Source organism: Candoia aspera, chromosome 2 (genome assembly GCF_035149785.1).
Source record: "Candoia aspera isolate rCanAsp1 chromosome 2, rCanAsp1.hap2, whole genome shotgun sequence".
Taxonomy (NCBI): Eukaryota; Metazoa; Chordata; class Lepidosauria; order Squamata; family Boidae; genus Candoia; species Candoia aspera.
In genome coordinates this window covers 84,795,823-84,811,394 of record NC_086154.1, presented here as the reverse complement: position 1 = coordinate 84,811,394, position 15,572 = coordinate 84,795,823, and the positions used below count along the sequence as shown (strand labels likewise).

Sequence of the window (15,572 nt, the reverse complement as noted above, 5' to 3'; positions counted from 1 at the left end):
TTCAAGTCCTCTTCGGAGCAGAGTGAAGGCGTTGATTCCTCTTCGGCCACAGAAGCTGTCTCCAATGCAGGTAAGGACTCTTCCAAAAACGCTGCAGGCTTGGAGGATCAGTTGTCTCCGGCAGCTCGCTCTTTGCGCGGCTGCCTTTTATCCCAATCCTTGGCATGCTTGGACCCTCCTGCAGCCAGTCAGGCTGCCTTTTCCTTCGCGCATTTTTCAGCCCGTCATTGGCGCACACTGATTGGAGGATTCGAATCTTTCCCCAAGTCTTGGCAAATCAGTGCCTTGGATTCTTCCCGCGCTGCTGACTCATCCTGGAGTTTCGTTTTCCTGGTTTCAGCCTGGTAAATTTCCAATTCCTCCTCTGACTCGGAAAGAGTTTCACTTTCCGAGTCAGAGGCAGGCTTGACTCTGACAAATTTGCATACCTACTTGCTAGTAATGAAAAATTCTGTAGGATTCAAAAACAGGCACTCTGCAGCCTGTTCCTCTGGGCGACAAATAACATGAGGAATTTTTGTAGGTGCCAAGGTGCAGAATTATCAGATTCACCAGAGATCACCTTCACACATTAAAGTTGGGTTTAGTTACTTGCATTTTGAGCAGAAACACTGCAGAATAAATAAATGATCCTTGACAATCACGGTGCCCTATATTATGAGCCATTATTGGCAAAGGCCAGAATTCCAATATAAATGAATTATGCCCGTGCCTGTGCTCTCTGGATTAGCAGTAAAGCTCAAGCAGATGGTCCAGTGAGGAAAGTTTGCAGAGGCAGAAGGAATCATGATATCAATAATAAAAAAAAAAATTGTAGGAAAGACCAAACTGAATACATAAGTGAGAAAGAATGATTGTTGTAAAATCATCTGAAAATGTGAAGAGCAGGGTCAAGAATCAAGAATGTTTTAGTGCTTGGAATTTGTGAAACTACACAATTGCAGCTACTACTCCACTAGTTTCCTCGACTGAGTACCCATGACCAAGCAGCTTCTTCCACTGATTGGGAAACAATCACCTGCCTGCATCGTGAGAGTGCTACTTATCAGCAGAACTGTTAAAAGTGGCTCGGTTCTTAATATATCTTTAAGAGTTAGCTATTTCCATTGGAAAAAATCTGTCCTATATCTAAACAGGAGGGTACTCTTGAAAATTATTGCTTTATGGGGTAACAAATCATACAAGGCATAAAATCGTTGGTTACAGATGAAACATTTTAAATGATATTTTTCTCCACATCATTGTTGCATCCAAAATTATGGATTGATCTCATTGTATCACACTTCTCCTACCAAATAATTGATTCCACATGCCTGAAGAAGAGACTTGGAGGCCCTGCACACGTATGGATTTTTTTTTCCCCAGATCAAGAAACTGCCACTCCATGGAAACATCTTGGCCAGCACAGTTCCTGCACCATCATAGCGGTTTCAGGCAAAAGGATCTGCTGGCCTTCTCTCCACATCACTGGAAGGCTGTTGGGGTTCAAAGGCCGAAAGGTACAGGGACACCCGCAATTCCAGAAAAGGTAAAGCTGCTTTAAGGAGTTGCAGATGGGGGCTATGTTCGTGGTCATTTTGCCCTTAGCTCTGAAGCATCATGCGACAGTAGCTATCACTTAAGATGACCAAACAGTGCTTTCAGCCCTGTGGTGATCAAGTGACAAGCCGTTGCATTAAGCAGCCAGATAGAATATTCCTGATTCTGTTCTCCTTCCTCAGGCTCAGTTCCACATAAAAGAAGACTCTCCCTTCCGATCTGACTCTGTGCCAAACCCTTTGCTTCCAATCCATCAGTCTCTGGAAAGCGACACATGTTTTTTTCCAAAAAGGGTTCCAAAAGAGAAATAGTGGCTCAAGGTATGTACTGTATGCTCACCCCTTATGTAACTCTCTAAGACAGTTTTGATGGGGAAAAGAGTTCTTATTATTTCAAAAACTACAAATATACACTGGATCAGCAAGTTAAAAGAAATCTGTTTGTTTGCTGAGAGAATCATTTGATCTTTCAATCACCTTTCCGTTCTTTTAAATATTCTGGTTATATCCAGCTGCCATTTATTATGGGTGTTTTCTCCATGGTGGTTGTTTTTTCTCCAGCATTTATGCATAAAACAGATTTTTAGATCAGCTTTCCCCAACCTGGTGCCATGCAAAGGTATTGGGAATGTAATTCACAGAAATCATGGCATCAGATTGGTGACTGCCAATTTTAATTTACTTTGACAGATGACTGAGGCAGAGATGATACACCAGAAATTACAGAGTTTCCTCCATTCTGAGAAATGTTTTGGCAAATATAAAGTGCCCCAATACTGGTGAGACACCACCAGACTATTTACAGCAGATGCCAATATGAAATGCTTGTATCCACAGGAATATAATTTGGTAGCCTCCAGGAAAATTTCAGGGTAGCTTTGCCCATCATATTTTTCAATTACTTAAATGCAGACGCACACAAAAAATATCCTCTAAACAATAGCATTATTAATTTTGAAATGTAGCCAATAGTTATTCTAGCCAAATATGGAGTAATTGTTGTCCATTCACTTGCTCAGCATTTATTACAGGGTCCACTGCCATGGTGTGCAATAATGGAAACTGTGACATTCAGAGGGCATCACTATAAATCTTCTAAGTACACAACCAACCTAATAATCAAAGAATGTGTGCCAGTAGCTGCACCCCTGACAAGAAGAGAGACCAAACTCGCAAAGGGAACCAAGGATCGAAGCATCTTAAAATGAAAGAAATGTGGTCCTAGGTTCAGGGAGTGGCAATTGGAAGACTCAGAACAGGATTATGTGGGAAATTAAATATAGTACACATTGCTGAACTTTCAGACAGAACACCATGGATCCCTTTCATTCAGAATTCAGGCCTGGGCACGAGATGGAAACCACACTGGTCACCACAGTGGATTAACTCCATCAGGTCCTGAATCCAGGGCAGTCAGCCCTTCTGGTCCTGCTGGACCTCTTAGCAGTGTTTAATATCAGTATCCACAGTATCCTTCTGGATCTCCCAAAAGGGCTGGGGGGATATGGCACTGTCTTACTGTTTCCTCCTTCCTTAGAGGTTATTTCCAGTTGTGTTGTGGGAGAAATAGTTGAACCAATGGTCTCTCTTTTGTGGGGTGTCACAGGACTCACCTCTCTCCCCCTGCTCTTTAAATCTGTATGACACTGCTGGGAGAGGTTATCTGTAGGTTCAGGTTGAGACACCAACAGTATATTAATGGTACTCAATTGAACATCTCCTAGCCAGCCCCAGCTGAGATGCCTGACCTGGTGCCTAGAGGCTGTGGAGGCCTGACTGGTATGAAAGACTGACTCCTAGCAAGATGGAGCTCCTGATTGTCCAAAACCCTGTGGTATATCTCCTTTGCTGGCTCTGGGCAGGTTTGCACTTCCTTTGAAAGTCCAAATATGCATCTTGAAGGTTCTCCTGGACTCACTACTGTTGCTTGGTTAGCAGATAGAAGCCATGACCAGCGAAGTTATCACTCCACTTTGGCTCAGGTGGTTCATGCACCAGTTGTGGTCCTATTAGACTTGGAGGACTTAACCACGGAGATGTATGCTTTTACCACCTGGAGGTTAAACAATGTATAGGGGCTGCTTTAAAAGATGATGCAGAAACTGCAATTGGTATAGAATGTAATGGTCCAGATGTTCTCCTTCCTCAGGATCAGTTCCACATAAAAGAAGACTCTCCCCTCTGATCTGACTCTGTGCCAAACTCTTTGCTTCCAATCTGCAATTGGTGTAGAATGTAATGGTCCAGATGTGGACAGTTGAGATGATTCACTAGTTTCATCCCATTCCCATAGGTAACTCCAAGACAAATGAGGCTTTATTGGATTAATATTCCTAGATTGTGTGGCAAGTTTCAGCCACACTACTTTCAAAATAATAAATATCCCTATAAATTTACATATGCATATTTTGTTTCCCGAACATTTAGTAGGACCTAATCATTAGTGAGGGGTTTTGGTCATTAGGTTGCTCAACAAAAAAAGCCATTCATTATATGTGGCACTGCACCGACAATATACTTGGATCAAATCAACAAAGGACATCCTTCATACATGTAATAACCCTCAGCTTTCCGCTGAAATAATGTTCCTCAAGTCCCTCACAGCTTAAATCACTGAATCTTAGAGGTCAGCTAATCAACTCCTTGCCAACACAGAAATTCCATTACAGCTAATTGTCAAACCCAACTCAGCACTGATAATGGCATGAAATCTAGATCTTTTTCTTGAAGAACAGAGTATGCAAAGTGCATCCATACACCCCCATAAGCCCCAAGATCCAGTTAATCATTTTTTGGAACAGATCCAATTACGACCACACAGGGTTAAAACATCTTTATGAAAACTGAAGTCCTGAGAATCCAAAAGAACCCAAGTTCATGAGCTACCTTTACTTAAGTGCCTCAAGTTGGCCCACGCTTGAGTTCAAATGTGGCTTAATTATGTAGCAAAGGAGGAAATTTTGGAGCCAAGCAAGGACCTCTGATATGGGTGTCATGAAGGACATGCAACCATTAAAGCATATGAGAGCAGATCATAAGCTGGGAAGAACAGAATAGGCAATGTTAGAAACAGAGAGAGATGTACCAAGGTCTGTTACAATAACAATGCATAGATGTCAACCATCAAACTCCTTGAGCTGCTACCAAAAAATTATGCTCCAGCTCCCAAGAGAACACTCTCTTGCAGGCTGTGTGGCCTTTCCCTAAGCATTATTCCCTTTAAAAGAAAGAGAGGACAAAACTACAGTGCAGGTGTGAAGACTGGTTAGGTCTAACATTGCATCACTGCTGGCAGAAAGGAGGACCCTGCAGACCCAGAACTTGTACTGAGATTAAAAGAAGAACCTTGCTCAACAGAATAAGTTTAAATGCCTCTTTCTGAAAGGAATACAAAGGACTCCTTGGAGGGAGGCAAGAAGAAGGAAAAGTTCCACGAACAGAGAGTTCATAATATGACCTTCAGGATTAAACTTTAATTTAGAGTTAATGGTTGAAGTTCTGCAACTATCTCATACAAAATCAATACTTTTCTCAGTAGTTTATATAGGAAAATGTTCCCTGTAGAAAAATTGTGCCAACAAAAGAAGTTACAAGAGCAGAATGTCGGAGGACCATCTGTCATATCCTGGGATTTGCCCAGTGATAGCTCTGGTTTGTATTTAAATATATTACTCCCTATCTCCATCTTAAATCAGATATGCTTGTCTGTAGTTAATTTGGTTATTGCAGCTGTGTAATCATGTTCATCAGAGATTTTTATAGTCTTCACTGTCCTAATATGTTTATATCCAGTTTTTAGAAGACAGGCTTAGAAATAAATATCAAAGCTCAGTGGACAGAGCCAAGATATCCAGTATTTGGCATAACTCAGGAGCTTATAACCTGCCCTCATCATTACTGCAATATCAGCAAACTTTAATTAAACCCCTCTGGGAGCAGAGAGGGAAACTGTGGAGCTAATTTACAAGGTGGGGGTTCAAAAGACAGATCACCCTTACAAGGATTTTGGCCCCACTCAATTTCACTCCTGCAGCATCTTTTTCTGAATTCCATGGGAATGGCAAAGACACTTCTTACGCTGTTAGGCTACTTTAGAAAATTATGTCTTCAGCCACTTTTCCCCTGAGAACCATGTCTATTTATCATACTTATGCCCAGTGAGGAGTGGAGTGTTGAACAGAACCAGCTCAGTTTCAAATAGCTGCTCAACTTGAATTTGCTCAAGGACAATCACTTAAAACAGGAGTGGAATCTGTGGCCAGAATTTGCTCTCAGCCTGATTTAGTATAGTCTCAATCTAATTTCAAGCAGAGCCCATTGTATCTCTTCCCTGCCACGCTGCACATGGATGTATATGTAGAGGTGGGCAGGGACAAAGGGGAATAGATACCAAAGAAAAATGTAGAGAATTTTACTAAGAGAAAAAAGAATTTTCAAAAAAGAGAAACTGTGTGCCTTACCTGTTTTCAATCCACTTTTGTTGCTCACCCATCCCATCACAGGTATCCCATGAAATTATTCCCAAGGGAATGTATTCCTCAAAACAACAGCAACAACAAATTACCCACCCATGACTGATGTCATTACACCCCCAAAACCACAGCACTTCACAAAACCTAAGCAAAAGCCATTTCAGTAAAACAGAAGACAAAAAAAGCCCAAGCCATCAAGCCAAAATAAAATGTAAAACTACAGTTACCAAATGTCACCAGTTGGTCACTAGACAAGGCTAACATTGGCTAATATCCCCGAGGACTTCACAGCACAGCAGCTGTCTGTAAAATGCCCCAGAGTGATGTGAAAATCCTTGGCATACTTTCAGAAGGTCTGGCTGTTTTTCATAATGGATGTGGAGTAGGCAGATATTAAGCTGTAACCAGATGTAATCATAGTTCAAGTAGGTCCACTGAAATCAGAGATACTTAAACCAGTTTATTTCAGTGCATCTCCTCTAAATAAGGCTATATCTGGATATAACTGATAGTGAATATCTGTAAAGGAGACTATAAGTAAGATAAGAGTGATAAATATCAGGATGCTGTTCTCTATAACAATCCTAGAGCAGGTTTTTTAAATATAAAATTTCCAATAAAAATTTCCTATCCATGGTTGCATGTTCTCAATATTACTCCAGAATGGAGAAAGCTGTGGTGTATTTGGACCATCCATTGCAGGCAGAATAATGACTAGTGCTACATGTATCAGATGCCTCCAGCACGTTGTCCAGTGTAATCAATCTCTGTAGGAAGCAGCAATAGACTAACAGTATTGTGGGAAGAAATCCTTAGGGAACAGAGAGACCAACAAAACAGCTTCCAAGATCTTCCTCAATAAGCCTTTTAACTGTGATATAATATATTTCATACATTGTCAGCCATGAGCTTGTTATTGTGTTTCTAAAAACATATGCAAAAAAGGAGCCTCCACAATTTCAAAAGCAGAACTTGAAGACACAGCATTAATTCATAATTAATTATATTCACCGTTAATTAATAAGTAACAGAAAAATTCTCATACATCAGGTAAGAAAATTTTGGTTCTGAGACCTTACAACAGGTCTCCAGAAACTCAGTTCCAGTCTATATCTTTGATGTATCAGATGGCAAATCAAGTTACCACCCCCAAATCTGTCCCAGATCCTTGGCTGATCCCCCACACACAATGAATTAACAACAACAAAACAAACAGAAGAGAACAAGCCCAATGAAATCAAAGTCCCTGATTTTGGTCTGTAACTATGGCAGTAGCAGTTGTAACAAAGAATTCCATAGATATATCTCCCTTATGGCATCTAAATAAGTCTATCCAACCTGGTACCATTTGTATTAGACTACAGATTCCATCATCCCCATACAGCAGTCAATGGGCTATAGTGGCTGGCAGTGACACCTACTGTAATTCTATATAGCTAAAGGTAAAGGTTTCCTCTGCACAGTTGTGTCCGACTCTAGGGGGCGGTGCTCATCTCCATTTCTTAGCCGAAGAGCCAGCACTATCCGAAGACGCTTCCGTAGTCATTGGCCAGCATGACAGTCATGGAACGCTGTTACCTGCCCGCCGAAGCAGTACCTATTTATATAACCGCATTTGCATGCTTTCAAATTGCTAGGTTGGCAAGAGCTGGGGCAAGTGTGGGAGCTCACTCCGTCACATGGGGCCAGGGTCTCAAACAGCCAAACTTGCAACCTTCTGATCGACAAGCCTAGAGTCTTAACCACTGAGCCATCATGCCCCTTTAATTCTATATAACAGGTGGGCAACAGGCTGGGGTAACCCAGTGTAATTTAGCAATGCATTTTGAACAAATCAATTTTCATCTTACCATCTTCATTCTCATCATACGTTGGTGACTTGCTAGAGGTGTTAGCGCCCATGTTGTACTTGGCTACAAGCTCTGCATTTACATCATTCTTTAGAAGAACTGGCTAAGAGCACAGCTATTTCCACCCTCAAACTTGGCAGATCTGTAAATGGACTGCCTGTGGATCCTGCAAAAAGAAAAAGAAAAACACCATAGCTGCTATCAGAAATGAGAAGCTCTTGAAAATCACAAATTTGGCACCAGCCTTGGCAAACATCAATACAGTATAAATGAGGGGGGTGATTTAAATAAGACAGAAGGGAACAGCTACCTATGTTTATCCTATGAATAAATTTTTTCTTAGATTAACAATATCAATTTGCCTCCAGCTGTTCACATACATCTGCCATTGGCAAAACAGCTAACTTGGTGAGTTCCAGCTACCAAACATTCTTCCTTTTTGTATCATTCAGATATCCCTATGGCATTAGAGATAGGGTTAGCAGGTGCAACTTCAAAAAAAGTACAGAAATAAATCTTACCTGCCTTAGCTAAAACTGAACTAGATAAACACCCCACCTATTTAATATATTCAAAAGGAAGTATATTAACCTAATATCTTCCTGAAATACCTGGTTATAGCATAAAAACCAGATATAATACTGTATGACACAGTTGGAATATAAATTTCATATTTGCCTCCACTTTTTTCTTTATTCAATACCCAGTACCTATTTTATGAGGTACCTTTCCACAATCAAGCTAAATGCTTTTCACTGTGACATTTTGATTCATTGTCCCTTCTGCAGTATCTTGGCTGTGGGAATGTCTATTACAGCACTTGGAAGCAATACTGGAACTTCAGGCACTTTATGTATAAATATAATTAATATGGTCTCAGCTTTGCATATGATTGCATATGATAAAGTGTTTGCTCAAGTGGGGAAAAGTTCCTTCTATCCGTTAAGTCTTACTAGGGTAAAAAGGAGCTTTCATTCACTCATGGAGACAAAGATTGCCTTATTCTACTAGCTTTGTAATGTAGCAAAGTAGAAGCCCCCGGTGACCGTGAATGGTACCTATTTAAAGAAATAAAGGCAACACCTGCACACAAACTTGAAACCTATGGTAGTCATAGGATGAATAAAAGGTGTTAAACACCCCAACTGTGACTTTAGAAATGGGACTTGGAAGAAAGTTGGATGCCTGAAACTTTACTGACTATTGGAATCTTTAAAAAAAAATGGCCTGTAGAGCAGCAAGACAGCATACACTCAGCCCTACAGAACAAGGTTCCACTCAAAAGGATTAGGTAGCCAATGCAAAGAAAAAGCTCTGCCCCAAATTCTGGGAAGATGTTGCCAGATACACCACACAGGATTAGATGGACAACTAGTCAGGTGCAAGGTTGCCTTCTGTACTCCTAATATTTTTGTATTGGTTCTTGGCTTCTGGCATATGCTGTAATCTAAATTATATATGTATTGCTATGTGCAAATGAAATATTTAGATTATATGAACTTTGAGTCTCACCTAGCCATGGGATCTCATACCCCTGGGCAGCTTCATTATTCTGTTCACAGACATGATCTCCTCTATTATGGAAGGAAAAGAATTACTGTGGTGATGCAGGAAAAGTATGCATGAGCTTGCTTCAGACAATCTGCTAAACCACAAATTGTAGTTTACAAATCACTATGGCAGAATTCATGCATCATACTAAGCCATACTGTGATTGGAATTAACTGTGTAAATTGTGATTTCTGACTGAGTGTCTTAGATGAACATAGCCAACTGTGCCTTATTCAGTATACCTTCATTAAAGACATTGTAGCTTAGTAGTATGTGAAGACCCAGTCATGGAGTATGTTGTGATAAGTCAGTTATAACTTGAGTGTCTTCTAATAATCCATAATTTTTGGAAATTGTTGATAATGGAATTGTTTCAAAGGGCTTTCCCTTGGCTTATGTATTATGATGCCATCTTTCATTTTTATCATTTTTATTTTTAGTGTTCTCTTTGGCTGATTGCTCTTATTATTTCTGTAATTTGTTCAGTTTCTGATTTAGATCAATTTTATTATGACCTTTAGCCAGCAAATAAAACAGAGATAAAAAGAGGGAAGGGGAGGGAAAGAATCAAAATAAACATTTGCAGAATCTGCCTGTTCAAATTTATCTGCTGTTGGGCAAACATTTTTGGGACATAAGATTTTATCACTAGTGATAGGCAAAAAAGAAATACAAATAAGCATCTACAGCAATCCATCTGAAATCCTTTTGGCAGGATCCCCTGCCAAAGCCCTGATGCTACTGTAAGTAACAAAACTTTGCAACACTGTAAGTGGTACAAAAAAACCTTATCAGTGATCAGAAAATCAATATAGAACCTGTATGTCCACCAATTGCTGCTAGAAGGGGAAAAATAACGTTTGGGCATAATGTTGTAGAAAACCAGTAAGTAAGTAAGTAAGTAAGTAAATGCAGTTCTACCTCTTGTGTGTCATGAGGCAATTTCTGAATAGTTTTAAATGCGTCCACGGATGTTTTAAATTCTCCTATTTATATTCTGTGTATGCTGCCAAGAGTCATTTTGATTGCAATGGGGTAGAAATGTGTTTAATAAATAATAAACGATACAGAAATGATAGTAACAGCTTGTTCCTTTTTTTTTGTCTGCCACTAGAGGTAAAATCTCATATTCAATTTTTTTTTGCCCAGTGGCAGATAAATTCACACAGGCAAGTTGTACAAACTTTTATTAATCAATCACTCAGCTACATGAATATTAATCAACCACTCTGTTACATGAACACTGCACATACTGTAAATACCATGTAGAATGAATTCCACGATATCCTTGAGATTAGAGAACTCACTGGTGGGCAAAACATGTTGGTGGAGGAAAAAGGAAGAAGATCCATAGTAGCTTCCAACTTAGATGTGAATCTGGAAACAGATCTGGTTTGGCTACATGAAGGTGGGGTTTGCAAACCATCAGTAAAGTTGTATAAAATAGACATAATTCATGTGCCACTCCGAGGAACCCCTATCAAAGACACATGTTTGGAAAAAGTTCTTACAAAACTACTTCAGTTCCGGCACTTGAGTATTTTTTTTACCAGTCCAGCATTAACAGCAATTTTAACCAGATTCCAAGAAAGAAATCACCAGACACCCAAAATATATTTAAACTTGGATTAATTTTAAAGAATATCTAAGGGGATAAAGAACTGATGCAGATGCAACCTTGTATAACTTTTTTAATCTCTTCATTTTCCAGCAGTACCAATTCTCATATTTTATTCATTGTTATTAATCATGGGTTAATTAGTGAAGGCTCTTATCACATCACAGCTGAAAGCAAGATTGTATAGTAGGTATGATTCCAATTTAAAAGCAAACCTGCTTAGTAATAATATGGGTAGAAGAAGCGCACATATGCCCAGCAAGAGCCAAATTCCAGTTTCAGATTACTGGATTTACAATTATCAAGAGCTACTGGGTCCAATCGTTTAGTAAAAAAAGTATTAAACAGTAGTTGGATATTAGAAAAACCTTTCTAACAGGTGAAACAGTGTGGAAATATGACAAACCCCAAACATACTACTATAAATTCTATATCAAACAACTATATTTTTACTACTATGAATTCTATATTAAACACCACAGATCCAACACACACACACATATCACTCACTCACACAAAATGCACAATTAAACTATACAACCTGATTAACCGTTTTCAAAACCTGAAGGGTTGGAGAAGTCATGGCCTTCTAGATACTGCTGATCAGTTCCAGTCCCCAGCTACTGAGGAGAGCAACAATGCTTGGACTTGCCATTGGTCAACATCCAGAGAACCACAGCTGATTTAAATTATTCATTAGAAAAATTTTAAAAAACTACCACACATTTTAAAAACTACCACACATTACCTTTCATAATCCAGCAAAATCTACTGCTTGGCCAAGAGATTTTGCTGCCTGAAGTGATTCTCTACATACTAACCACACACACGTGGTAAGCTAACAGTTTAACTGGGCTTGTTGTCAAATTATGTACTGACAGGACTGCTCTGTCATGGCAAGGAAATGCAGGAGAGGTAGTGACAAGATGCCACATCAGTTGAGCACCTTTCATTTAACTGAACATCTGATTTATTGCAAGGAAATGTCAGGGTGGGGGCCAATTCACAAGCCCTTGGAGGAATTGTCTCAAAACTCTTTTTATCATGGTGGTTTTGGTTATTATAATATATTTGCAATGTTCCCCTCAGATCCAAATAATCAAAAGGCAAGTCAATAGCCTACATGTTAGGGTATTTAGGGACGGGGGATTAAAATTCTTATAGATAAATAAATTTTGTCCCTTCAAGTAAGTGTTGACTCCTGGTGATTGCCTGGACAAGTCCCTGCAGTTTTCTTGGCAAAACTTTTCAGAAGTGGTTTGCCATTGCCTTCTTCCTAGGGCTGAGTGACCGGCCCACGGTCACCCAGCTGGCTTTGTGCTTAACATGGGACTCAAACTCATGGTCTCTTGTTTCTAGCCTAATGCCTTGGCCACTACACCAAACTGGCTCTCAAATTCTTATAGGACTCAGAAAATTGCAAAGTCACTGCCTTAAAGTAATTAACAGTCTGAAGATAATTTTCTCTTTTGGTTGGCTGAAAATCAGTAGTTAGAGAGGGAGTGTTCTGAACAGTTCCACTGGAAGAAAATAGGAAAGAAAGGGAAAGCGCAGTCAAGCAGCTTGGCTGGAAATACCACTAAAAGGCAAATAAATTTGTTCACCTGTTGCAGCCCAGGAAGCTAAATGTAATATGAAAAGTATTCCAAGTTTGAGCAGCCTTTAGAGAATTATGGAAGGATTTAAAATTTAAAAATCAGCATGAATTCTTCACATACTACCTTAAATCCTGGTCACCTCTATATGCCAAACAAGTATTTTTAGATCTAGATGTTTTAAGTATTTTTAAAGTGGCATATACCTTCATTTTATGCTAATATAAAAGTGACAGCTTGGCAAATTTGCTAGCTAGCTAACAGGTACTTTGGGCTGAGGATTCTGGGGTAGCAAAAAGGTTTCTGGGTGTTTTTGAGTAACAGAAATGGAAAAAGATAACAAGCTCTTTTATTTAATGTTCTCAGATTCTATTGATTACTTTCTCACTTAACAGAAGCAGATGGACAACTATGCTTTCATTGCAGTTGGCTTTTAATTTTTTTAAAAAAAATCTGTCTTAGGCTTTATTTTTATTCACATAATTTTGCGTTTTAGCTGTCTTGATCTTATGTAGTGCTTTATTTTATATGTTTAATACTTTTATCCACTTTGTTCAAGCACTTTTATCAGTACAGACTGATAAAATAGATAATAAATTCTGTCAAAGACTCCAGCTTATTTTCTCATTGATCTAGTCACCCTCTTCTCTTCTGCTTATTCTCAGTATGTTGCAATTCCTTTTCCTTTTTCTAACTCTCTCAACTTTAATTCATCAAAGTTGCAGTATTCACTGAAAAGCACTGCTACCATCAGATCATATAAATAATTTGTTGGCCTTCCAACAAGTAGGCAGAAGGAGGCAACTTCCTCAGGCAATAGTCTTACTCTGCACACCCTGATCCTTCTCCTTTCATGAGAACTGAGTTGGAATCTCTGTCATGCACGTATGCTGCCCTTGACTGCGATGGAGGACGCTGGCCCATCCCCAGCATTAAAGTGAAATTCAGATACTGGTCCAATTACATTCTGTCCATGGCACTGAATGGACATAATCTCACCTTAAGCTGTGGAATATCTCGGACTGGCTCTGTAGCCAAATTCAAGAACACTATTCTTAAATATATAGTTCCACTTGGCTCAATAAGACATGACTGCACAGAATTATTCTTAAGCACTAAGTGAGAATTACTGAAGGATAGGTTAATGGTTTTGTAAATGCTGGAAAGGGTGCCAATCAGTCAAGCATCCTTTCCTTTAGCCTTGGAGAGAATGATAATATGAGATGCCTTTCAGCTGACTTGTTCGACTGTTCCTCATGAGGGGTAGTGATGGAAGCTAGAGGAAGGGTAGATGGATACTGAGTATATAGTGAGAATCTGGGACATAATGAACAAGGAAACAAAAGCCACAGCATCTGCTTTACATTCTGATGTTCCCAGATTCAGTCCTGGCATCTTCAAGTAGGGTTGGGGAAGATCCTAGGTTGAAAGTCTCGACTGCTATTGCCAGCTTATGTAGATAATGCTAAACTTGATGGACTAACAAAAGTTTGACTCAGTGCAAAGCTATTTCCAATGTACTCGCCCCACAAGAAGGAAGTTGGGCAGAAATCTATCCTAAATTATGATCTTTGTAGAGTTTATGGGAGGAAACCTCCCAATCCCAGCTCTTTTTCAGGTGCACAATTTGTCTTCAAGTTAGTTAATAAGTGACATGCTTTTTGTGGTATTATATACCAATAGGACTGTCAGGATTTCCTTCATAATAAGGCCATTTTAACACCTAAAGTATTTATTTAAAATATTACAGCTCATCCACTATCCTAAAAATCTTGTTGCTGATTACAGTCCAGGAAAGTAAGACAAAAATAAATAAGTAAATTTAAGTGAAACAAATAATACAGCAATTTAATCACATAACAAAAAACTCAGTAATACTGACAAAGAGGTATTGAAGAAGCAAAACAGTCATATTCATGCTGTAGCTGCTAAGTCCTGAAGCAGGAGTAAACAATCAACTCTTCACCTGACACTGTAAGGCAGATCATATTGATGCCACCATGGCTTTCAGGAGAAACATGTACCAAAGTCAAGGGCCCGCAACTTATATAGGATTACTGAAGCAGTTCACCCAGTCCAGATCATTTCTGTATTCGGTGAAATTAGAATTAAACTTTTCCCAGACTCCAGGTTCTATGCTTTGCCATGATTCATTGAACAATCACAGCGATCAGATCCAAAGCTATTAATCATCATTTATTTATTTATTTATTTTCCCACCTTTATTATTTTTATAAATAACTCAAGGTGGCGAACATACCTAATACCCCTTCCTCCTCCTCTTTTGCCCACAACAACCCTGTGAGGTGAGTTGGGCTGAGAGAGAGGGACTGGCCCAAGGTCACCCAGCTGGCTTTCATGCCTAAGGCGGGACTAGAACTCACAGACTCCTGGTTTCTAGCCCAGCATCTTAACCACTAAACCAAACTGGCTCTTTTTTTCATCCCACCTGTCTTATTCTTACTACCAGTCCTATATATCGTTGATCCCCAAGTCTGCATATAGAGTTGTGAACCTCCTGGCAACTGGAACTAGACAAAACATATGAACTGGGAATGAAACATATTGTAAAAATAATTCATTAAAACATCTTTTTTAAATATGACTTTATTGGAACAGAGATTATTGCAGGTTTTGTTCTCTATTGACCTAATAATAAAATGATGCCAAAATCATGTTTTGAAATTATTTGCACTGGAAGGCGCAAGGCTGGGTTTGCACCAAGATGCTCAAAAAAGGAAGACTCCCAAGCAAACCTAATGGCACATATCAGTGGTCTCAGATTCAACTTCCAATTATCCCCAGGTCAAAGGATGACTTAACAAATAAGGAGAAATCTCTCTCCTCAAGAGAAAGTCACTATGTGTCTGAATAGCCAAACTGAGATCAAGCAGCTTCTTCTGCTCCATTCTCATTTGAAAAATTCAGTATACTTTCTCTCTTGAGAG

The 15,572-nt window shown here is 39.3% G+C and overlaps 1 protein-coding gene across 1 annotated transcript in view; it reads right to left on the bottom strand.

The window, feature by feature from the left end:
* Positions 1-15,572, bottom strand: part of STK32A (serine/threonine kinase 32A) — an 81,143-nt gene that overhangs the window by 63,376 nt on the left and 2,195 nt on the right. The window contains exon 2 of the mRNA XM_063296476.1: positions 7,861-8,026. Within this exon, the coding sequence (XP_063152546.1) occupies positions 7,861-7,912 (52 nt within the window). The 5' untranslated portion in view covers positions 7,913-8,026. The remainder of the gene's footprint in view (positions 1-7,860; positions 8,027-15,572) is intronic.